The sequence below is a fragment of the Embiotoca jacksoni genome, unplaced genomic scaffold, assembly GCF_022577435.1.
Source record: "Embiotoca jacksoni isolate LCO1_2020_lvr unplaced genomic scaffold, fEmbJac1.0.p SCAF_3, whole genome shotgun sequence".
Taxonomy (NCBI): domain Eukaryota; kingdom Metazoa; phylum Chordata; class Actinopteri; family Embiotocidae; genus Embiotoca; species Embiotoca jacksoni.
The window spans coordinates 6,961,885-6,987,745 of NW_027185381.1; the positions used below are offsets into that span (position 1 = coordinate 6,961,885).

Below are 25,861 nucleotides of genomic sequence, written 5' to 3' on the forward strand. Positions count from 1 at the left end.
TCGGCATTTTAGCACTCGTTGTGAGCATGTTAGCACAGTGATGTTAGCGTTATTTACTTATAAACACTGCCTCACAAAATCACTCAAAATCAGCCGTAGAAATGTACGATATATTTACAGTAGCTTCTATTTTAGGTGTTACATGTTTTTGGTGTCGACTTTTTTTTTCATATTATGTCCGTCTGTCTTGCAGTTTATGAGAAAAAAAAAAACACTTCAGGTTTATAAGCTGGCATCAAAGGCATTGGATGGAGGTTTCAAACTGTACTAAACAAATTATGTTGATAGAAATGTTCACATTTCTGGAGTCGTGGCCAGAGGCTGCGACCCATCATCACAATTTCAGTGAGACATGAACCACTGGGACCTTCATTTTCTGCCGCAAATCAGCATTAGGGTTACTCATGCTCATGTCGGGGCCTTCAGTGCTTTGGGCAAGCTATATTTGCTATTTCTAAAAATCAATTTTTTTTAATTTGTTTTGGGACACAGCCACATATCTGTTACCAGGAAACCAGCGTCAGTTCACCGCTCGCATCCAAAAATAATCCTTTCAATTTGACAGTCTTTGATGAATTTAGGTTTTGAAGTGCGTGACAAAGTGAACTATATTATTCGTGATGCAATGCAATTATTAACACTTTGATGCTTGACGGATATGAAAGCAGATTCTTTTCTTAGCACACAGTCCCACAAACACACACACACACACACACACACACACACACACACACACACACACACACACACACACACACACACGTTAAACTCAAGGCAGAGTCGTGATAAATTGACTGTTCTGCAGTGGCCACCTCCTCACAGACTGTAAAGGCTCTATTCACTGCTGTCATATAACCAACGCGGATGAGATATATCGTCTTCCCCGGCAAACTCACACTCTTACAGCGGAGTAATGCAAAGTTTGGATCATGGGATATGAATTTGTAATGCTGGTTTGAGTCTGCCTTCAGTACATGTGTGGTGTTGGGAGGTTTATGTAAATCTCTCTCTGAGATCATAATAAATCACAGAAAATTGTGTTGAAATGATTTTTATATACAGTACTTCCTGTGATTGTTGAAGCTTTCTGGCACTCACATTGTTTAATGCTAACACACTAACAAGGACAGTGAAATCATGAAGTGCTTCTAACATTTGAATAAAATATAAAACAACCAGAGAGTACAAACCTTCACCAAAGGCTTAGACTTTAGACTTAGACTTAGAATTTAGACTTTATTAATGCCACAATGGGGAAATGCAGTCATCACAGCAGCATAGAAACAGTTAGGAAAAAAAAGGTGCACACATTAAGAAAAAAGTACAAATACGTATACAGTAAGATAAGATAGGTAAAAATATATATATATATTTTTTTTTAGAAAAAGTAAGACCAATGAAAAATACACATACACAAACTACATACACACAAAAAAAAAAATAAAACAGCTTGAGATGAATGGAAAGTGTCAGGTGCTATGAATTAAAATGATATATAATGCAATGTCATTTTAGGCTGGTGTTGAAGAGGCTGACAGCCGTTGGGACCTACGACCTACAGTAGCGCTCTTTCCTGCACTGAGGGTGCAGCAGTCTGAACTGAAACAGCTGCTTAAAGCTCCTACAGTCTCATGGAGAGGGTGAGAGGTGTTGTCCATGATCGATGTCAGCTTGGCTAACATCCTCCTCTCACCCACCTCCTGTATGGAGTCCAGAGGACTATCCAGGACAGAGCCGGTCCTTTGGACCAGCTTGCTCAGTCGTCTCCTGTCCCTCTCTGTGCCTGAAGCCCCACAGCAGACCGCTGCATAAAACATGGCAGACGCCACCACAGTGTGGTCGAATGTCCTCAGCAGAGTCCTGCAGACTCCGAAGGACATCAGCCAAACAATACTAACCGGATGTGAATCAGACCCAATTTCACTGCGTGAATATGGGTGTGGTCCCTCTCCGTAGGGAATCGCTTTGGTTAGTCGGTTAATTTTAACCAATAAGCGTGCGCCGAAACCGGCTGACCCTTTGCCACTGCTGCAACAACCTAAGGCCTGTGTCCACCAACATGTTTTTTCCTGAGTACAGCCTATTTATTTAAGTTGTTTTAATGAACGGCAGTAGCTTGACAACGGGCTCACCAAGAGTTGAAAAATGTTCACACTTTTCTTTTTTAATCTGAATCTGAATCTGCTTAAAAATTCTCTGTAACATACATTTATGCAGATTTTCTGAAGGGCACCATGATTTTGCAGGATATATACTAAAGGAAAATCTCAAACACTGGCCATAAATGTCCCACCCGATATCACGCTAAAGCGTGTAATACACCCGTCAGTCGACTCGATGATACCCTGTCAGAGTCCCATTTTGCCTCACCTCGGTGTGAAAAGTGAGGTGCCTTAAGTTTGGGCACAAAAAACCATGTGGTCAGGGTTTAGAAAAGAACAGGGTTTGGTTTTGATATAGTTATATGCAAGTAACGTTACATACAGGTAACTTATCATATGTTACGTAAGTTAAATACATTATCGGGACTGGGTCCTGAGAGTCCATCGCTGTGTGTTTTCACCACAGACCTTCAGTCCCTCATGTAAACACTGTCCGATGCAACAAAAGCTCTGCAGGAAGGCAGGAAATCACTTAACCTCATTTTATTGCATCCTTTGTTTCCTTGGAAACTGGCTGGGGGAAATGTGCAGACCTGCAGCTATTAAATCACCCCCACCCACGGCCAGCCTAACCCCACCCTTCATTCCCACACCTCCAAATGACAAGTGGATAATGACAACGAGTCATATTGGAAAATCTCTCTGTCAGGAGATACAGTCTGTTTGGTGGTTTGGAAACAGTTTACAGTTTTGTCTGTATGCTTGAAGGGGTGTGATATCATTACCTCGATCAGGCACTGAAAGCATCAGAGATCTGTGTTAAATCACTGTTGCTGTCAGTCTTTGAATACTTCCACAGTTCCACTCTCAAACGGTCCCTTAGTTTAACGTTTCGACTACTTGCTCTTGTAAGACGGTTCTGGGTCCTAACCCAGAAGTTTGGAGTTGGCATATTCTCCTGTCTGACCCTGTACAGGACAAAGTGGGCATAGATAAAGGAGGAATGGATGGATACTTGGGCGTGTTTCAATCATTTTCTTGTTATCATGATGGATAATTCAACACTTGACTAAGGCAGGACAGCAATGGAAAATTTATCATTTGGCCAATGCTGATCTATCTCCACTATCTCTACAGAATCAAAAATTCTATTAAATAAAGTCAGTATCACTGCGGTCTTAATTTTTTTCCAAACTAAATGAAAATGTGAATTTTAAAAAAACCTGCTGGCTTAGAGGTCTTCATGAACTGGAAAAGTTTGAAGTTATGTTGTCTTTTCTTGATGATTGAGAGGCAGCAAAACTGATGTTCCAGCTGTTTTCTGTGTAACTGTTGTTGTATGTTCCTCCTTGCGTGTTTGGTAGAAACTGTCAGTGTTGTTCGTATGTATTTCCATTGAAGCAGGGTGGAGATGTCGGCTTAGATCCACTCAAACAAGGATCACGTGTGAGCTGACCGGTCTGTTCCCATTGTCTCTGGTGGGGGTGATGGAGGAACAGGGCTGAAAAATGTTTTACACGGTGACCTTACTCTTGTGTCTTTTTGATGTAAGCATAAAAGTCAGACTTGAGCGCAAATTTCTCACACTTACAATCAAAAATCAAATTTGCAGGTAAAAACTTATGAACTGACAATAAAATGATCTGGAAACAAATTATTCTGGACAGTTTTGTTGGTTTCAGTCACAGATTTCAGCATTTTGGTTACAAAGCCTCTTTATTGTGTCACAAAAACTTTTTGATTGCAAATCAGATCTCTTTGGTTGTGAGTCAAAAACTTTTGATTGCCAGTTAAAAACTTTTGGTTGCCAGCTGAATTTTACATAGTGGGCGTTTTTGCTGATTTATGCTGATGGAGAGACAAGTGTTTCGATTGGTGGGTTTGACTTTGATCCACAGCATGGATACACACACACACACAACTCCCTCACACCCTCTGTAAACACTCAACAGGAGAGAACTGTATGTCGAGCTACATGAAGGCCAGTTGACATAATACTGCTGTTTTCTATTGAAATGCTTTTGTGTGTATCATGTTCATTATGTAATAGTTGCTATTATTTAAATCTCATATTCTCAATGTTATGGAGTCTATCACTTCTCTAAAGAATTGTACAGATGTCTTAGCAGACATAACCCTCTGTGGGGCAATGCAACACACACGTCAGAGACTCATGTGTAAGACAGTGTAAATGAAATCCAGTTAGACTGGTTTTATGTAGCTGAGGTAGTTGAAGTTACAACTACGGTGTTATAGGTGGCGCGGATTCCTTCAGCGATATGTGCTGCTCGTTTTGCACCAACACATGCTGTTTTTTAACAGCAGCATATTATACGGACGTACCAAGTAGCATGAGCGTTAGGGTTGACATTATGTGCGGGGGCAAATACGAGCAGCATACCAGTAAAGTCTATGCTGCTGGAGGTATGACATTGACAACACAAAATATAGGTAATAGAAAAAAAAAAGTTAAAACCACGCTAGGCTACATTTACAAGCATTTCAATAGAAAAGTGCAATATAATGTCAGCTGACCTTCATGTAGCTCAACATAAAGTCCTCTTCTGTCAAGTCTTTACAGCGCGAGTAAGGGAAATGTGTGTGTGTAGTCGTGCTGTGGATTCAAGTCAAACCCACCACTAGAAACTCTTGTTTCATCCATCAGTGTAGTTCCCACCCGTTACATCCAATTCTACTTGCAAGCAAAAGTTTTTGACTTTCAACCAAAAAAGAGATCTGATTTACAACCAAAACTACAACGTATTTTTGACACAAAAAAAAGGTTTTATAGGCAAATTTCTGAAGTCAATGACTGAAACCAACACAACCGCAAGGGATCATTTATTTGTAATTGAAATAATTTTACGTTTAGTTCATGTGCTTTTGTGATCAAAGATTGATTGCAATGTGATAAATTTGCTCTCAAAACTGTCTTTTAAGTTTGCATAAAAAAGACTCAAACCAAATTTCATTGGTAGGAGCCTGTATGCTGAAACACAGTCATACTCAACCAAACCTCTCAGCTTTACTACTTAAATGACTGGATGTTGAAATACATGTATATTTGGACAATGTATTTCAAATTTGTTTCTTTAAAACCAAAGATGTTAAAGATTTCAAATGCAAAATGCTGTCTGAAACCACATACAGTCGAGGGTCTAAACACAAGTAGCTTTACGAGAAATTTGCCTAATTATAGCAAAATAACCTAAAATTGCAAATATCATCAATCAAATCAGGAGGTAGCCGGCGTGACAAAAGAATAAGCAAACAAGATAATGACCTGAAAATTGATGCTAAATTTTTATGCTAGTTGATGTCAACATGCTAACAAATTGACATTTGACATTCAATTTTGGAAGGTACCAAAAAGTAGGCTGCTTTAAACAACAATGTTTGTTATTGGAATATATGAGAATCATTTTATGATGCTTAAATTGAACGTCCATAATAGTTTCATAAAGCAAAGTGCCTTTTTGCATCAATTATTAAACCAGAGAAAAACAGCCAATCCTGATATATGATCTGAGCTGAAGCCGGAGACTGTTGGATATTTGGGCATTCATCAAATGTTGCCGGTTAAATTGACTTATCAAGTACCTGATTTATTGCTTGAGCATTTCGATCACTTCTCATCATCGTGGGTGGTCTGTCTAAATAATAAAGTAACGAGCTTGAGTGTTACAAATAGACCATCCTTTGTTTGTTTAGAGCTGTACTTTCACACATTTCTATTGTTTCTTTTAAAATATCAGCAATCTGTCTGTAAGAAGTCAACATGTTTCGGGGATTATGTCACTTTCCAATTATCCAGCTTCAGTAGCTATTTCAAAGGTTTCCATATTTTGCGAGCCAGATTTTCCACTTCAAAGAGAATAATTTCTGGGTCACACTCACTGATCAGTTTTGAGCATTGAATGAAAATTGTAAAACAGGTTTGTGGTTCTTGTTTTGTCAATCTGTGTCTTCTGCAGTTTCCTGCGCTGTTAAAATAATATGCAAAACCAAGCCGTGAGCTAATTTTCCACGTTTTCTTCCCACAGACACGACGACTTGAAAGAGATGCTGGATAGCAACAAAGACTCCCTGAAGCTGGAGGCAATGAAGCGGATCGTGGCTGTGAGTATAAATAATGTTTACTGTGGGATTTTGTGGATCAGTAGGTTCATCTGCACACTGTGAGTGAAGGACAAAGACACGCAAAATATTGGAGCAACATTTTTTTAAGCAAAACACAACTTGCATCATTTTTAATTTACTCTGACTCCCAGAAAAGACCCAAAGCACAGTACTATTTCATCATTTTATTGGTAACGAGCCAAATAAGATATCACAATCTAACCAACTGTAAATCCTCTCATTCTAGAGACTTAATATTCGTAAACTATAAGACAAAGCCAGCCTGAGATGATATAAGGACAGTGGTAAGAGATGCAAACTGTGCTGTCAGCTGTTAAATATTTATAATCTTGTTAGATTCCTTCTTCTGAAGCTCCACACCCATCTTTTCATTCATCATCCCTGCAGGATGAAAGAGAAGAAAAAGCATGAAAAGAGACTGGAATTAAATAAAAAAAAAAAAACAACTTTGCACTTCTTCTTGCAGATGATTGAAAAATGTCACCTTGTGAATTCTTGTGCATGTTATCTTTGCAGATGATCGCCCGAGGTAAAAACGCATCAGATCTCTTCCCCGCTGTGGTGAAAAATGTGGCCTGTAAAAACATCGAGGTTTGTAATGAGCCCAGTTTCGTGTTGCTTCTTGTATTATGTGCTCTGTGTCTTCTGCTCTTTGTATTTTATTATTTTACTTTCCTTGCTCATAATTTCTGCATTTATCTTATCACATTTATAAAAGCCCCATAGGGTTTAGTTTTATCTCACCTGAACAAAATTGCAATGTTCCTCTCCTCTTTTTGAGCTTTTTATCACTGAGCTTTATCTCTCCACGTCAAATTTATCTCAGAGAAAATAACTGAACTAATCTACATAATTTGGAATTTTTTTATGGGTCTTTTTTCCATCTCACTGCTCCTCCCTCCAGGTGAAGAAGCTGGTCTATGTCTACTTGGTGCGTTACGCCGAGGAGCAGCAAGATCTCGCTCTGCTCTCCATCTCCACGTTTCAGCGTGGCTTGAAGGTACAGCAATTTACATAAGCGTCGTTGAAACACACTTATCAAAATTGTGGGTGTGAGTTAATAATGAAACTCAACAAATAAAGAATTACTGCATGACAGCGGCGAGTGGCATGCAATGCATAATGTTAATAACTTAACAGCAAATGGATGGATGGCCGAGAAATTTCTTCCAGAGGTTCAGAGATACTTTCCTTTACCGCTACAATAAGATCGGCATTTATAGATTTGACTGTAATATCTTGAAAATTATCGAATTGGATTGCCATGAAAGTTGCCACACACTTTCAAGTGCCCTTGAGAAAAAAATGTGAATGATGTTTGTGAGTTTTCCTCCAGTGCCTACAGTAAATCAAAGCTTTAATTTATTCACTGAAATGACTCAACATTTACTAGATGCAATGGCACCAAATTTTGTGCAGTTATTAATGGAAACCAGGTGATTAATCCCTCTGATTTTGTTAATCCTGTGATTTTTTTAATTTTTGAAATATCTATACATATTGGATGGATTGCTACAAAATTTTGTTCAAACATTCGTAATCCCAAGAGAATAAATTGTAAAAAAAATTGTATCACTTGACACTTTATTTTGAACAATAGTTAAGTGAGTTTATCTAAAACTAATACAAATATTAGCAAATACTTGCAAAACTGCTGACATTCCCATCAGCCACAGTGAAAATGACCAAATTTTAGCATGCTAATTTACTAAATGACAAAGAATCAACCCGCTAAACATCAGGATGTGAGCATGTTAGTGTGCTGACTTTAGCATTCAGCTTGAAGAACTACCATGTTAAGGCACAGTCTCATAGAGCTGGTAGCATAGCTGCTGACTTCTCGTCCGCTTTTCTTTCTGTTTTGCAGGAATAAATCTTTAACATCCCAACATCTCTAATATTCTTACTTTGCATTTTTTCAGGATCCTAACCAGCTAATCAGAGCCAGTGCCCTTCGAGTCCTCTCCAGCATACGAGTTACAATCATCGTCCCAATAATGATGTTGGCAATCAAGGAAGCCGCTTCAGATATGTCTCCATATGTCAGGAAGACGGCTGCTCATGCAATCCCGAAACTTTACAGGTACAACTCTATTAGGGCACCTTCAGCTCGGAGACTTTTAAAAACAAAATAGATCAAGTGTTGGTATGAATTACTACCACTGACATTATAGAAGTAAAAGGTAGAAACGTCCGGGAACCCACTTCTGCTCTGGCAGCACAATCCATTTGTTTTATACTCTTGGGTAGGATTTTTCAGTGTCGGACAGATTGCTAACAGTCTCAACATTTCTTGTCTTGTGAATTTGATTGATTTAGTTTTCTCTGCCCTCAGTTTGGATCCTGAACAAAAAGACCAGCTGATTGAAGTCATAGAGAAACTCCTCGCAGACAAAACCACGGTGGGTGCTTCCTCCATTCCTCCAGCAGGTTTTTTTTTTCACCAAACGCAAACATCGTTTTGAAAAGCACAGCCCGCTCATGACATCAGGACCAGCTGCTGTGCGCAGCGCCAGATTGCATTCAATGCCTCGGTTGTTTCATGGCTTATCATTTGTTTAACCAGTATCCCTTTTCACCTTTTATTTTTTGCATAAGCTTTTTCAGAGCAAAATGCAGGAGCAGACTTTTGAATTCAGGCACCATTTATAGTTTTTTTTTGTTGAATTTAAGATGTAATGTTACAATGCATGAATACTCCTCATAGGTAACATGTACACTGCTGACAGATGGTATTTAATAACGTTATCCTGACATCACCACCTGCCGTGTGATTGAAAATGTGCCGCAGCTGGTGGCTGGAAGCGTCGTTATGGCTTTTGAGGAGGTGTGTCCCGAGCGCATCGACCTGATCCACAAGAACTACAGGAAGTTGTGTAATCTCCTGATCGACGTGGAGGAGTGGGGGCAGGTCGTCATCATCAACATGTTGACCCGCTACGCCAGGACCCAGTTCCTCAACCCGAACATCAACGTGAGTAATGAATGTACAGAATGTGTAAGCAAGTAGCGCGACAGCTAACAATAATTATCACCAATGATTACTTTATTATTATATAGAAAATGACAGAAAATAAGGAAATAATGCTTAGTTTGTCTGATCAACAATCCAAAAACCCTACGTGCCTAATTGAAAGTGAAAGAAAACACGGAAGAGGTGCTCAATGGAGTGAGAGATCTTTGCTGTTTTTGTCAGAGTTGTTGTCTCATGTTTTGATTAGTTATTTTTTCAGGATCACAACTAGTTTTACACAGTAACACAATATGTGTTTCATTACTAAATTGAAAGGCTAATTTATATTGCTTTGTGAGGGACAGTGAAGTTCTTTTGAATCTTAATGAATGCTGTACATGCGGCCACTGCTTACACTTACATGTTTCAACGAATTTGATTTCATTGAATTCAATGTTTGACTCGTTGTGGCATGTTGCAGCAAACTGAAACCTCAAGAAGTAAGTTTACTCATCGTGTGTTTTCAAAAACAATTCATTTGCATATAAATTGCATATTGTGAGATTACTGTGCAGCAAAAGTGTCTAGGTACATGTTTTTCAATAGTGCAATTTTTATTCTGTTGGGATTAATTATTGTCTTCTACTTCTGCCATTGTGACAGAGCTTTGGTACAATAAAGCCTGTCGTTATTTTCCTCTTTCACTGTTGCCATCTCAATTCTGTGTATTTATCTGTTTTTCAGACTCACCTGTTGACTCGTTTTCTTAAAAGTGACCAGACACAAATTGAGCCATTTTTTGTATTATGATAATTCTCTATTCATGTGGTGACAAACTGGCGCAGTGGATTTGGACTTCATGTTTGTGGAACAGGAGGAAGTCTAAAGATACCAATTCTCATACACAGTGTAGCTGCTTTAACTGTCTGGTGACTTGTAGAGATTATTTAAGTGACTAACTGCTTGCCATGCAGTGGAGATTCTCTCTGAGTAGCTTAATCGTCACGGTCTCTGCAGGAGTCCTTGCTGGAGGAGGGAGGCGGCGGGGACAAGACCTTCTACGGCTCCGATGAGGATGAAGATGAAGATGAGGAGGATGAGAAGGAGAAGAAGGCCGAGGCTGCCACCATGGCCAAGAGGAAGCCGTATGTGATGGATCCCGACCACCGGCTGCTGCTGAGGAACACTAAGCCGCTCCTGCAGAGCCGCAACGCAGCTGTGAGACGGCACTTTTGAATTATACACACATCTTATGTCAGTTTAATAAAGCTCAGCCCATTAACTCTCCTCTTCAGTCAGTTGCCATGGTACATGTTGTAATTGTTCCCTCTCCAACATCCTTCTGTGTAGTGCAGCAGGTTGGCGTGAGGTAGATGAGGTCTTCATATGCACGACCTTCGTTCATGTCATTAAGCCGCCGTCACTCAAGCATTTTAAGGCTCAAGTGTCCTTGAGCAAGGCGCTTAATCAGAGCTGACCTCTCACTCAGACATGAGGACAAGTGACAATTTCCCACAGGAAATTAATAAAGCATCACACTACATTAGTGCTGCTGTGGTCACCTTGGGAGGCCTGTTTTGTCCCATGTTAGATGTTGTGAAATTCTCCTGTCGAAGATCAGTCTGCTTTTGTACTGTTGCTGATAAGCTCATTGCTTCAATGAGACATTAAATGTAAGAAACACACTTCAAGATTATTACTGACACATCTTGGATAGTGCATAGAAGCCAATCAGTGAGCTCTATAATTGTTCTTATTGAGGCTGATTGTCGAGCTTATGTTCATCGTCTGGCCAGAAACACCGTCCAAATGATGCTCCATGACTGCTGGATGTGTAAAAAAGCAACTGTTTGCTAACGTGTCAGTTTTTCTGCTGGGTGCAAACAAATCAATTATTGTAGGTTTAAAGTGACTGATCAATATTTTTATGTCAGTAGTCAATCAATGTCAACAAGTAACAGTTGTACTGAAAAACCCTCAGAAAAGGTTCCTCTCAGCTGTCTGAAAGTTGTATCATCTTTTAGCTCATTGTTTTGGTTTTACAGCCCTGAACTTTACTGTTCTGATTCATTCTCATTAACATTTTTCCAAGCAGAGGTGTTTTCAGTCTGATACGCTGCTTTGCACCAAATAGCAACCAGATAAAGTCAGCTGGTGAAAATGCATGTTGTGAAGAATTTAACGTCTAAAAAAACTTTAATAAAATAAATTCTTCTCTCAGAGGATGGTAATAGGAATGCCGCTTATTAATTAATGCAGATTTAAATTGTGTGCAGGATGCTATTTATGTTCTTAAACAAAAAAACCTCTCAAACTGTCTCATGAATGAATCAAGTGCCAGATTACTTCTCGAACTTGTAGCTGCGAGTGGTAAGAAGAGAGCAAAGTATTATTTGCTTTAGTTCTTTCATGCATATTCAACACTGGCAGAATAAATCCAAACACATTCCACGTCTGCAGTGCAATAAGGCAGTGATGCATTGGTAACGGACTGCTGGAAATTAATGACTTTTCAGTAGTGACCAAAGCACATTACTGAAAAGGGACGCTACAGTACACCCATCTATGTTCTGTATTTTATATAGCTGGTTCGTTCGGGTTCGGCTGCATGAAATGTACCCCATCTTCTATTCTTTCCTCATTGTTTTTACAATCCAGGTGGTGATGGCCGTGGCTCAGCTATATTTTCACCTTGCCCCTAAAGCGGAGATTGGTGTGATCGCCAAGGCCTTGGTCCGTCTCCTGAGGAGCCACAGGTGAGCTTCACTGTTTATAATTTTAAATGTCTATTTGAAGTGCAACACTCCAAAAGTATAGAAGCCAGGCAACTTTAGTCTCAGCTGGAAAGGAACAAAACACAAGTTGAAATGGAGAAAAAAAACAACTGAATGAGAAAAGAGCCGAGTTTAATGACCATGAGACTCAGCAAAGTGGAAAACAGTGTGACAACAACAAAATGACAAGTGGGGTTGGTAAAATAAATCTCTATAGCCCTAAAGCAGAAGGGGAAATTAAACAGGGAGCTCAGAGAAGCTGAAGTAAACATAAAAGCATAAACCATAAAGAGTGATGACAGCACATAGGTGGCCTCTCGGCTGCAAGTCCTGCATACTGTCAGCTTTTTATTGAACAAGTGGTCTTGTGGCTGTGGGTGAGCTGTAATGGGATCATCAGTCAACAGCGACCAAACAGCAGCATCTCTCTGTGGGGGATTTGTCAGAAATCCACTGTGCTGTGCGATGGCTTTCATTAGGCTCGTTTCTATGGAGTCTGTAGTGTCTCAACTCTCATAAGAACCCGTCTGATTTACTACTTTGAATAATAAAGCCCAGATATTTAACAAGAAAGCCACAGAAGTCATTTATTTATTTATTTGTCATGTTTGTTCACTGGGCCACCTACGAAAATAACCGAAAATTAAGCAGACAAAGCTAAATTTTAATAGCTTTCAGAAATTTCTGACAACTTTGATTTAGAATTTGAACAAGAGATAACGTGAAATGTCTTTTGTGATTTAGTCATTTTCTTGTGAATAATATGACATAACACTTTATGAAGTGTTACTTTAGGATAAACTTGGTCACTTAATCCTAAGAATTTTGTTATTTGCTAACATTAGCTGCTTATTTTGTCAGCTAGCTGTTGGCACTGTACGCTATAAGTAATGCTAGTGGCTTTTTATTCCTTTGAGTGTTGTGAGCAGCTGTGGATGTCCAAAGTGTCCACAGCTATATGAATTATAGCTGTATGAATTTACTGAGGGCTCTGAGTTCATGATTTGTGAAGTGTTTGCTAAAGTTTACGGGAATGACGGAAGCTATGAGGTTCACTTTTCATTAGATGATAAGTTATTATATTGTAAATTTAGTCATATCGTTTTTCTCCATAACTAAATCATAAGTCTGAGGAAACTGTTGATGTTTCAACAGTCATTACGCTTGTGCATTTTCTTTGTTTAATTACCTGCCTGCGAGCTTGCTAAATTGTTAGCCTGTACGGCTTCTAGACGCCATCCAGGTTGTGTTTCCACGACTTAACCGCTTCAACGGCAAGCAAACTGTTCACACGGTTTCCCGTGTCGTAACCACAAGTTCCATTTGAAGGCAATAATAGTGTCAGTTGGAATCGAGAAAGACACCTGACTGAATACATCTACGTTTGCTCCATCAATCACTGCTTCTGTCTCTTCCTCCAGTGAAGTGCAGTATGTCGTCCTTCAGAACGTAGCAACGATGACCATTAAGAGACGGGTGAGCTACACCTGGTGCTGTTTTGTATGTTTGTGTGTGTGTGGCGCTTGAAATCGAATGCTGATAAAGCTGCAGGTTCACTGAGTTTTATTTTATGTCATGCGATGTTTGCAGGGGATGTTTGAACCATATCTGAAGAGTTTCTACATCCGCTCCACAGACCCAACTCAGATCAAAGTCCTAAAGGTTCCTTCCTATTTTGTGCTCCCTATAGTTACAAGTTTCTAGCAGCTTGTGGAGAACACTGTGAAACAGTGTTTTGTTTTGTTTCTGTCTTCTGCAGCTGGAGGTTCTCACCAATCTGGCCAATGAGACCAACATTTCCACTATTCTCAGAGAATTTCAGGTACAATGAAAGGGAATAAATGATGCTCTGAGAAGAGCAAATCTTGCTGTCAATTAGCAGATATATTCTGCAGGGAAGGATTCACAAGTAATAGCCTTCGTTTATGAATTACTAATGGGTTTTTTTCTTTGTCAGACATACATTAAAAGCATGGATAAAGATTTTGTGGCTGCAACAATCCAAGCCATTGGCCGCTGTGCTACTAACATCGGCGAAGTGAGGGACACATGTCTGAACGGTCTGGTGCAGCTGCTGTCCAACCGAGACGGTAGGACTTTTTGTTTTATTCAAGACACTTTTTGAACAGTACATATCATGTAGGAGGAATAAATTGGCATGGATAGCATGAAGTAATATTGGTTCTTGGTTTAAATGGTAATCAAGCTCATTACTTTGCATTTGTAAATAATAGAATACTGTTTTTACAGTAACTTTGCCAAATAGCGAAAATAAGTAACATGTGATCAGTGAATAATTAAGGGACTAATTCGTTTGAAATAAATTCATTTCATTTACTCAAAAGGATGAAAAAAGGAAGAACAAAAACGTATTCAGTGCTCATTTCTCCTCTTGTACAGAGTTGGTGGTCGCGGAGTCAGTGGTTGTTATCAAGAAGCTGCTGCAGATGCAACCAGAGAAACACAGTGACATCATCAAGCACATGGCAAAACTAACAGACAACATTCAGGTGAGCATCTTATTAATCAACTGCAATTAATATCTGGCTTTCAGCTTTTTCCCTCAATGTGCCATCACAGTTTCTAAAAATGTCTTTAGAGAGTCTTATTTCATATTTTCTGTGGTGAACAAAGCTAAGTGTGCTTCATTGTTAAAACTCTGTTTACCTCAATATGTGCAGTTGTGAGTGAACAAGGCTGATTTTCGCAACCATTTCATTTACCTGCGTTTTCAGGTGCCGATGGCGCGAGCCAGTATCCTGTGGCTGATTGGAGAATACTGTGAACATGTACCTAAGATTGCCCCGGATGTTCTGAGGAAGATGGCCAAGTCGTTCACTAATGAGGAGGACATTGTCAAGCTACAAATCATCAATTTGGCAGCCAAGCTGTATCTCACGAACTCCAAACAGGTGTGAATGACGTGTTTTTCTGTCACCAGTATTTTAAAAAATACTATAAAACTTTTTCTGGCCAACTAAAACTGTATCAAACATTTTGTAAAACAATTATCCTTGGTTTTTATACCATTTAAATGTGTTGTGATCTTTAAAATTTTTCTACTTGAAATTGAATTGAATTGAATTGAATTGAATTGAATACTGTTGGTAGCTTGCAAACACGCCCCAATCAACTCTTATGTTAATGTATTATAATAGATCCAAATTTATTTGTTGATTATATTTTGTATCATTCATTTGAATATGGAAAGTAACGAGCAACAAAATATTTAAAATGAGTTGTAAATGCAGTGGAGTAAAAAGTGTATCTCTATAATAGGAGTGAATATACTTTCCACCACTGCCACTTAACTAACTCTGACTAGAGACAGTACATAGTGCCCATCTATATAGCAACCTAATGCCCACTATTAACCAAATGTTAACACCCTACCAACTCCCCAGAACACCCTAGAAACCAAATAACAACCCTGGAATGTATTCAGAAAATTACAGAGGCCATAGCAACTAAATAGAAATCCTTGACTTTATCCAAGTAACTACCCAGCAACAACCTATGAACGACACAGAACCACCTAGCAATCCACAAATTCATCCTAGTTACTGTACATATTATTGCTGACTATTTACTATGGAATCCCTATAAAACATCTGGCAAGCACCAAGTGACACCCTATCAAATTACCCAGTCCAATGTCTTCTACTTTTCATTCCCATCATAGGACTTGTTCAGCATCACAGAGGGCACAGCTGGACACACTCATACTTTAAATGTGGATAAACGTCTAAATGTCCTTCATGTTCCTTCCCCTCACAGACCAAACTGTTGACGCAGTATGTTCTCAACCTGGCCAAATATGACCAGAACTACGACATCCGTGATCGGGCGCGCTTCATTCGCCAGCTCATTGTGCCTACTGAGAAGAGTGGAGCCCTCAGCAAGTACGCTAAGAAACTGTTCCTCGCCCTGAAACCGGCACCCATCCTCGAGTCTCCATTTAAAGGTACACAAGCTGCACAGATACACAGTCTTATTATATTATTAGATAACCATGAACATTGAAACAGAGATTACTCTTATGTATGCTGTAAAAAAAAACAACTATTTAAAAAAAAAAAAGTTGTGATCTTTTATTCTAAATTTATTTTCATATTAAAAAAAACTTTTGAAATTAAAATGGCAAAATTCATTTTAGCAGCTTCGTTAGGTCGTAATTAACTTTGGTACTTCTAATGCTTCAGTACGACGTCTAATGAAAATGAGAGAGACACTACGAACTGATCACACTTATCACAATTAAATATGAATTTTCCTGTTGCCAGAATATAGTTGTTTCACCACCAGCACTAGGCGCAGAGGGAGAGAGGTGAGGCAGAGACGCTGCGAGGTGAAAGGAACAGGAAGTTAGTTATTGACTGACTTGGCCGACTTACCAACGCGGTCAGCAGCTGCAGCAGTGACTCTAAATCGAACATAATGTATCCCTCTCAGGGTCATAACTCTGCAGCAGACTTGGTAGATATAATTTTGGATTTAGTGTGATTTATGTTTGAGGTCAATGATATTATTACCTCTCTTCTCTGTTCAAGTTAACATCCAAAAAACTATAAATCATTCACAAATGATGGTGTTTGCAACTTCAGAACTGAGAATCGCCAGGTTTTCTTCAGAGTAATTCAGGATTGGTTGTCTGTATATATACGTATATATTGGTGCACTGCATCCATTAAATTCGAATAGTTCAACACACTTTCTACAACATACAGCAAACCTGTTCTCCAGTCACATCAGCTCGGTGAAACTGATTTCATGTCTCCCAAAGCCCCCAAATTATGGAAACTATACTGTGGCTCCAAATATTAGCGCATGATTATTCTCCCAATAAAAGAAGAACATCAGGAGCCACAAAGTGCACTCCGTGTTGCACTTATCCTCGTGCATCCCTGCAGATTTACGTTCCTGAATCGTTCTCTCTTCTTGTTGTTACAGATCGAGACCACTTCCAGTTGGGTTCATTGTCCCACCTGCTGAATGCCAAGGCTGGGGGCTACCAGGAGTTGCCTGACTGGCCTGAAGCCGCCCCTGACCCCTCCGTGCGCAACGTGGAGGTGAAGGAGTCTGTGCGTGCAGTGGGAACAGTAACTTACAGAGACACAGGGGCTCTCTGGGGTCTCCGGGGGCCCCGAAAGATGGAGGGGAGCGAGGGTTGCTGCTTCCCCAGAGCGGTGCCTCAGAGGGGTTGGACAGAGTCACCAGAGCCTCACATCCAATATAACACCAACTCCAATATAACATTGATTTCTCTTTCACTGACCATCATTCATTCACTTACAGCTCATTAGCATTAACAGCTCATCAGTAACATGCATCCCTCTTGGCCTCTATCTACTCCCAAAAGCTGCTTAGTAACTCCCCCCTCCACGGAGGAGAATGAGTCACAAAGGAGAAAGGAGGATTACTTTCTTGTTAAGAAGAGAAAATGTTAGAGTCTATATTTGAAAAAAACCTGAGTCACTATGAAAACAGCCGGTGGTGCTGAGCTCCTCTCATCCTCTCTGCTGCACTTGCTTCTGTTCAGCAGCAGCTCACTCGCCCCGTCCTGATGACTTGTCACTGTTGTTTGAGCCAATAGCACATGCGATGCAGAAGAGACCAGATTGGGAGCAAAATTGTTCAGGTGAAGCCAGTGGCTGATATTACGAATCTCTAATCAGTGTCTTTAATTTTGGCCAAATCACTCTGAAATTTGCAAGCAGAAACACAAGTTAAACTTTTTTTAAGAGGACATGGTGCATTCTCCTGCAGAGCGTCATCCCAGCTCCTTGAAGTCCTTCCTCTTCTTCTCCATCCCATTCACTCCATGTGCCATCGGTTCATGAGCAACAATGTGTTTTAAATGAAGACACACAATCAAAACTTGAGTGTCACTTCTCTTTTAAAATCAAGACTGCACTTGATTTTTCAGGAGTGACCTCAAGGCTTGATTTTGTTGTCACGTGTTCATTTTTGTTATAATAGTGTAGCTTTTTGACACAAAACTTGAGTAGTAACTTGTCATTTTACTTGTGCTGTAGATTTCAAGATGAGGCCACAGGTGCATTTTATTTTGACTTGATTGGTGGTACAAACACGTCAGGGTTGTAAAAGACCACATGAAAAGTTTAGTACATTTTTGCGTGCTAAATAACCAATTACTTCTAGTTTGATTCTCAGGTTCCCAGATGTTCTCTTCCTTCACAGAGATCAGAAACTGATTTGAGATAGCAGACCCGTCACAGTAACCATGTTTCCTGCTTTTATTTCGTTAGCCAAGTGATTTTACATCATGTGGTAATGCAGCTGTGAACAGGTGCTCTTTTGAAGTCCTGACATCTGATTGATTTTCTGACAACATACCTCATTACTAAAACCAGGTTAGTAATGGCGTCCCTCGGTTAAGCTTCTCTTATTGTGGTCTGTCAGGGATCTGATGACATTAACTCGTCGTGCAATCGATAATTGGCAGCTCGCACACCAACATGAGCCCTTTTTATACCCAGCTGAACATAACCATAGCAACAGTAATATCTATTAAATTACTGCTAATTATTAAATTATTGATTTAAATCTAATTGTAGTTTTAATACATTTTCTGTCTTTTTAAAAAAAATATATATTTGTAATTTTTCTTTACATATATATCGACATTTATCAACGGACAAATATAAAGATGAAAAAAAATGACGTTATCACTAAAACCATTACCAACAAAACTAAATTAAAGGTTAAGGCAATACATTAAGTTTATGATCAACAGATTATTTAAGTTATTCATGAAGAAGTAGCATTATATGAAGACATAAACCCATGAATTAATACATTTATAGAAATAGTTACCTGTTTTTTTTACCCCAGACGCTTCCAGTCTGCCAAATGCAAAGATCTGCTACGTGTCGTTGTTTTAGCTGAATACATTTGAGCTCTTTAAAATTCTTTAGATTTAATTCATGTTGTTGCTGATTGGTTCAGCTCAATCAACTGTCAGTTGGTGTTTTTCAAACTTATATCTTGTAGTTGAGACTGCTAAGTAGTCTGTTTTATGTACTCTAAATGATGAGATGAGAGCAGTAAATCCATCTAAAAAGCTGTAGTATGCTTTGAAAAATGGTTAGTAATCATGTGTGAAGTATATGATGAGTAGCTAAAGAGCAAAAACAAGCAAAACCACCGGTACGGTCCTTGAAGTAGCAGTTCAGTTGTTCAAAAAGCACACTGGGCCATTATGAACCTGAGTGTCCCATTACATCTACTCCAGTTGTGGCTGTTAAAGCCGGGCGGGTCAGTGGATCCTCTGAAGCGTCGCCGTCTCTGACAGCCTCTCCCTCTGCATATCATACACCTCCACAGACAGAGGAAGTCACAACCACCGGTGAGGGGCGGATCAGCTTGCTAGGAGACTGGCGAGAGGTGCCCCCCCCCCCTCCAAGTCTGGGAGTGCAGTGGTGTTTGCTTTGATGACTGCTCTCTCTTTCTCTCTTACAGTCTCTTCCTGATTATTTAATGTGGGAACTGCTGATGAGATTAATGGGATTTTACCTCTCAGGAGTGAATCCTCAGTCAGTGCTCAGTTCAGAGAGGATCAATATGACAGCTGTGTTTGTCCCATGTAGAAAGAGATGAACTTGGAGGGCTCCCAAATATTTTTTTTATCCTCTTAAATGATTTGAAAATTGTGAATTGAAGGTGCAGAATAAGTTTCATCCTAAATCTTGCATACAACTTTTGAATTAAATTGTTACCAATAACCCGTCAAAAAGATTAAGCTGAACTCAACAGTTCATTCTTGATCTCGTTTACCAAACTTCCAGAGTCGAGAAGAAAACGGTCCCAACTCAATGCCTACTTACTCACTTGTTTAATGCTTTCAGCCGTATCCCATTGTCTTCATCAGCAGTCGGAGTTTTGCTTTCAAGTTCTCTTCTCTGTTTGCTGAAATGTTGAGATTGACAGTCGGCTTCATGCAAGAAAACTTTCGTATTACGATTCTTAATCTCACTTCCTAATTCACTAAGCTCTCTTCACTTCACAAACTTATTGTAGATTGCATTTTTAGGTCTAAAGAGTTCCACCTGCTCATTTGATCGATAGCTTAATAAATTCGGCTCCGATTTTAGTCGTCTCAGGAGAAACATTAAAGGATGTAAAGCTGTACTGTGACAGAAATGACACGTGAATGGTCTGATATGAAGCTATTCATGCTGAAAGGCATCTCTAAAGCAAAGCAGTCCACGCCTGATATTAGAGGTGTTCATGTGACGGTCATGGAAATATTCAAGGAGACAAATTTATAGCCTACAGCAGATGATGTGACACTGTCGTTATATTGCTTTCGAGAGATGGTTTCTCAAACTGAATAAATACAGCACATAGAAACACAAAACTGCTCAGTTGTTATTGTAAGGAAGATATCCGCTGAAAAAAAATATCGACGCACTCGTGTATTTTTAAGATTCTAGCACCGTGTCATGTTTTAAAACATAACCAGTCAAGCTAGCCACTGCTAGGATTTTAAGTATTTAAGTATTATATGAAATTCAATTCCAAATCTATATTCCCATTGATAAGGCAGAGTGATATTTCTTGTGATGAGCAGCGTGTCATTTATGGTGATTTGAGCACGTTTCAAGTGAACAGTTGACCAATCAGATCGCTGGGTCAGAACTACTTGTTGTATAATTGAACTCATGATTTGAGGTACAAGGAAATCAATGAGGGCCACAAATCACTCGCACATGCTAGCAAAGAAAAAAAAATCTGTTCATTCGAGTGGTTCTTGCATGATGCTCAATCTCTACTCAAAGTCCACTGTCAAACTTTTAGGGCAACTTAGACAAGAAGCCCTGAAGTGTTGAAAGTAATCATGGACGGTTTTAAGACAACTGAGCAAACTTCATCGGCTGATGATGAAGATGAAGGTCATGCGATACGGTCGAAAAAGCTCCAAAACAGGCGACTTCAGTCCACCTGGAGTGGCGATTGCTTTACCGCTGACGGTTTCCCTCTCGGCACTTAACTGGTCTCTCACGAAGTTTGTGACACGATTGTGTGAGTGTGTCACAAATGTTGTTGTGTGATTTGGAGTGATGTGATTTCTCCTCCTCCTCCTGCTGCTCCACCTCTGCTTCTCCTCATGTAGTTCATTCAATCCATGCTAGCACACCCTGCTTTGTTGAAGACGTTCATACTAAATGCATTTCCATATATTGTTTGATGTATTAGTATGTAGTGAATGTTAATGTTGACTTTTAATTTCTGCAGTATTTAAGTATATATAAAAGTATATACAGTAGTATTAAGTTATATTGGAGTATATATTGATTTTTAACAACAAAATAGTTAAAACTTTAATTATTTTACAGTAACAATAAGTAAACATTGTGGTAAATAAGCATGCTGTCATGAAATTTAGTTTTTTTTTTTTTTGTCTCTGTGATATCCAAAACTGTTCTCACACATTCTTATTTTTAGACCCAGAAACCTTCCTGTTCCTGTTTCTCTTGCTTTCCTGACTTTTTTCTGAAACAAACTTCTCCCTCCTTTTTCCTCACCTCCATCCCACTCTTTTTCTTTTCTACGTCTGCCAGGTTTTTACGCTGCTTGAAAGAGTCACAACATTAACGAGTGTGAGTCAGTTAGCGGCAAAGAGCCACACGTCCTTGAGCCTCAACCCATATAGCCGCAAAAACCCAAGTGCTTTTTAACACCCCGCCTAGTTGCTGTTCTGTGCTTAGCTCAGCCAAAGCTACCTGAAACACAGCACCCTCTTCCTCAGTCTCTACCATTAAAGTAGTGATTCTTCCAGCAGGACGTGCGCTCCTCCAACACGTCGGGATGCATTAGCAGCCTTGTGGGTTTTAAATAGGGTTTGGAGATGTCCACACTCATTAGCAGATGGCTCTGCTAATGAGTTTGGTCACAGAAAGAGCAGATGGCCTCTTTTTTAAAGTGTGGGAGGATTGCCGCATCTCCTCAAAGAAATCACTTCTCTTAATGGAACTGCTCCCTGTATTACAAGAAAACCATTTCTGCAACTGGTCATGAAGGCAACACCTGGTGCAAACATCTATCTGTGCAAAACAAAGAAAGAAAGAAGAATCCATACCAGCATTAGTGTCTGTACTCAATCTGTTGTCTGACTGTCAGATCTAAAAGCAGATCTGCAGCAGCGATGGCTGGCTTCATTTGGCTGCATCACGCCCAGGCAGAGGCATTCATGGCCATGCTACTGTGATCTGCCCTGCTTCTGTCTGAGGAGTTTTTCACCGAGGCAGAAATCACTGCTTACTGCTTGAACTCTTCTTTCTGACAGGTGCCTGAATGGACCAAATGTAGCAGCCGCGAGAAGCGGAAGGAGAAGAAAGTGGAGAAGCCGTTCTACTCTGACTCGGAGGGCGAGTCCGGGCCGACGGAGTCCGCTGACAGTGGTAACTCTGGGGGCTGCCTGCCCCTGGTGGCACCATCTTAACATCCTTTAGTTAATGAGTAGTTTCCACCACAGATGTGTTTGTGTGTGTCATTTTTGCTCAGTGTGAATGAGGGTATTTATGGATACTAAAAAATGAGACACAAATTCTGCAAAAGATCAAAACTAATCATTTCTGACTGTCTGTTGCACTCAGCTCACCGGGTGCTCCTGAAAGTATAACAAGTATATTGTTTATTGTAAAAACATTCAGGAATGTCCGAAGATAGCTGGACACTATTGTTCTTAGCAAAACTTAATAATAGTGTAAACATAATATTTTACATTATTCTTACACATTCGCTGCACAAAGAAACTTGTTAGACCAGCCTAACTTTTAATATCATAATGGGATTTATTGACAGTAAGAAAAATTTTGAACATCACCAACTTTGTTATTTAATGGACAATAATAGTATTTTTAAGAGCTACAGTACAGTAGTACTAGTAATACTAGTTAGTGCTAGTTTAGTACTACAGTATGTTTCTGTGAGTGAAACACATCTGTCAGCAGCCTGATATCACACCGAAGCCTGTAATACAGGTCAGTCCACTAGAGGGTACTGTGTCAGTGTGATGTTTGACCTCGCCTCGCCTTAGAAAGTACACGCTGGTGATATTAGGAATGTCAAAGATTTTATTTTGGTTAGTCTCACCAAAAATCCTGAGTGAAATATTCAAACTGAAAACAATCATTTTCAGTAGCCAATAAAAATTGAGTTTGCTTTCAGGAAAGCAGAGTTTAAACAAACATAAAAAAAAACAAAAAACTTTTTTACATCAGACAACTTGTCTTGTCTTTGTAAGGATGAACAAAAACTCTTTGTGGAGTTTCTATGGCATATAAAAGCCAACCATGACTTGCAACAATTTATCGCAGTTACAAAAATATTGTTGGAAAAATACAATATTGTTAGTGCAAGTTAGCACAAAATTGTCTGTATAATCTCATCCTTTAGTCGTTTTTTTGTTTTGTTTATGTGTCTCAGGTACGAATCTGAGAGTGTCAGTTAAAATTGCTGCTTGATCTTTTCTTATTTAAGTTTGAAAATGCATCTGGGGCATCAATAATAGAAAGTATCATAAAGAGTTCATCTTCGGTGGTGATTGTCGTGGAAAAACGTTTGATGATCTGACAGATCAAGAAGTTACTTAGATTTGATGGTGGCTTTTAATACATTGAGTTTGATCTTAAGTTTTTTGAAATTGTTTAAAACTCGGTTGTCTCAGGGTTTAAGTAGAAATCGTCTGATCCCAGCTATCGTGTTTGTCAGTGGATATGACATGTTCGCCCTTTGACCCCGAACTTTACCTCCTCAGCATCGGACTCAGCCAGCGGCTCAGAAATTGGCAGCGGCAGTGAGGAGAGCGGGTCGGGATCGGAGAGCGAAGAGAGCGAGGAAGGTTCTGAGTCTGAGGAAGAGGAGGAGGAGGAGGAGAAAAAGAAGAAAAAGAAAGAATTAAAGAAGCCAGTGCAAGAAAGTGAAAGGCAGGCTACTTGCTTTGTTTTAGTGTTTGATCGGCGTATTTTATTGCTCCAGAATATCTATTTATATATTGTAGTGCATTTTGTATGTTGATGTATCCGATTCATCCTCAGGTCCTCAGCCAAGTATGTTGAATTTTAATTTGACCGTGGTCAATCTTTTTGTTTCCTTTTGCGCATCTCATCTCAGATCTCGTTTCTTTTGATTATTAACTATTAGCAACATGTGTCTCCTCCATAAAGGGTTTTAGAGTTAACTCTCAGATCATTGGGGGACCTTTGACCTTTTCTTTTCCTTTTGCAGCGAACAGAGCAGCGAGGAGGAAGATAGGAAGCACGAGAGGAAGAGTAAACAACGTAAGATCGAGTCAGAGTCTGAATCTGACGAGGATGAGGAGAGCGAGTCTGAAAGCAGCCAATCAGAATCTGAAGACTCCGAGTCTGAGGTGGAGGTCAAGAAGAAAAAAAAGGTACTGATTATAAAATACCGAGGAAGATAAGACCCCCTGGAGTATTTTATTTTGAAAAATCTACATTAATACAAGATGTAAATTACGATGTATGATTATTGAGTGATAAAAAATAATGTATTCCTATGACCTTATGAACGAATTATTTTTAAATATAGAAATGTGGCCGGCTGCATGCGCTAACATAAAAACATCTCTTCATGGCAGTTTTCTTTGATCTCCTTCCAGGCAGCTGAATCCAAACCTCCTTCTAAACCTGTCAAGAAAGAGAGCAAGAAAGAGAAGAAAGAAATGTCTCTGCTCGACCTCGACGATTGTGAGTCTTTTCATCCCTGTTCCAGGGAATGCAAAAGTAATGATGCTCGTTTCAGGCAAAGTCAGTGAGAAAGGGTAATATGTAATTATATTTTAAAATCATAGTAACAGTAGGTGGACTTGATTGGTTACTGAACCAACCAGACTTTCTTTTTTTTTTTTTTTTTTTAAGATATAATGTAATAAATCGATGACTACAGTCAGGTCTGAATTCTTTCCTTGTCGGTTTTCTCAGCTGAATGCTTCTTCTGTGCGTCTTTTTCCCCAGTTGAACCTGCTCCCTCCCCTCAAGTCACACCCGTCAACACCTTCCTGTCCAACAGCCTCGTGACCGACCTGGAGGGGCTGTCTCTGTCCGACTCTGTTCTCTCCCCGGCTGTAAGTACTTGACACGTCTCTCTGCTCGGCACCTTCATTCATGAAACTATGAAATCAAAGAAGTGACTCTACAGCAGATGACAGACTGAAAGGATCTTTTGTTTTTCAGACCATCGCTCCCTCCAGTGCGCTGAAAAGCTACGACCTGCTGCACCGGATCACCGGCGAGGGTCTGTCGGTGGAGTACTGCTTCAGCCGGCAGCCGTTCAGCCCCGACGCCAACATGGTGGCGGTGCAGATGCAGTTCACCAACAGCGCCACGTCTGACACCAAGAACCTGCACATGGAGGACGTGAAGCTCCAGTCTGGGATGAGGGTCAAAGAGTTCCCGGAGATCGGTGAGCAACGCCCGAAGAGAAGCAATATGTAACATGTGTAATGTTTTCTATTAGTTTCATCAACATTATCAAGTCTACAACTCTACTATCAGCTGCTGGAAGCTGCACTGTTCATTATACCAGATGAAACAAATATTATGAACAGAATAGTGATGATTGTGTTGTTCTCTGGGTTTTACCAGAAATGGGGATCTAAATATAAAAGATTTCTCCCTCAGAAGCATAATGATGCAGACAATTTCATATCGAACTGTCCATCAGATTTTGATGTTTCTTATGTATGGCTGGAAGTTATAATGTGTTGGCAGACAGGTTAGAGGACCATCAGTACATAAAGACCCATCTTTTCTTGGAATTATTAATGTCTTGTTAAAAGTCTGCCATACAAATATGCATTTAACATTAGTCTAGATTAAATGAAATGAAATGCCAAGTTCGATGGA

At 39.7% G+C, this 25,861-nt stretch overlaps 1 protein-coding gene across 6 annotated transcripts in view; it reads left to right on the forward strand.

Annotated features, from left to right (window-relative positions):
- LOC138206745 (AP-3 complex subunit beta-2) overlaps window positions 1-25,861 on the forward strand; it is a 48,018-nt gene that overhangs the window by 11,311 nt on the left and 10,846 nt on the right. For 2 of the 6 annotated variants that reach the window (XM_069163704.1, XM_069163700.1), the window contains exons 2-24: window positions 6,146-6,221; window positions 6,759-6,833; window positions 7,147-7,242; window positions 8,165-8,325; window positions 8,578-8,644; window positions 9,034-9,216; window positions 10,213-10,413; window positions 11,854-11,951; window positions 13,391-13,445; window positions 13,560-13,631; window positions 13,729-13,791; window positions 13,927-14,059; window positions 14,370-14,479; window positions 14,705-14,881; window positions 15,747-15,933; window positions 16,920-17,038; window positions 21,554-21,592; window positions 22,279-22,393; window positions 23,752-23,920; window positions 24,222-24,387; window positions 24,616-24,703; window positions 24,971-25,080; window positions 25,190-25,418. In XM_069163704.1, coding sequence (XP_069019805.1) covers window positions 6,146-6,221; window positions 6,759-6,833; window positions 7,147-7,242; window positions 8,165-8,325; window positions 8,578-8,644; window positions 9,034-9,216; window positions 10,213-10,413; window positions 11,854-11,951; window positions 13,391-13,445; window positions 13,560-13,631; window positions 13,729-13,791; window positions 13,927-14,059; window positions 14,370-14,479; window positions 14,705-14,881; window positions 15,747-15,933; window positions 16,920-17,038; window positions 21,554-21,592; window positions 22,279-22,393; window positions 23,752-23,920; window positions 24,222-24,387; window positions 24,616-24,703; window positions 24,971-25,080; window positions 25,190-25,418 — 2,789 coding nt within the window. Of the gene's footprint in view, window positions 1-6,145; window positions 6,222-6,758; window positions 6,834-7,146; window positions 7,243-8,164; window positions 8,326-8,577; window positions 8,645-9,033; window positions 9,217-10,212; window positions 10,414-11,853; window positions 11,952-13,390; window positions 13,446-13,559; window positions 13,632-13,728; window positions 13,792-13,926; window positions 14,060-14,369; window positions 14,480-14,704; window positions 14,882-15,746; window positions 15,934-16,919; window positions 17,051-21,553; window positions 21,593-22,278; window positions 22,394-23,751; window positions 23,921-24,221; window positions 24,388-24,615; window positions 24,704-24,970; window positions 25,081-25,189; window positions 25,419-25,861 lie in introns of all 6 variants that reach the window. The other 4 variants (XM_069163705.1, XM_069163701.1, XM_069163706.1 and 1 more) reach the window with 2 other exon arrangements.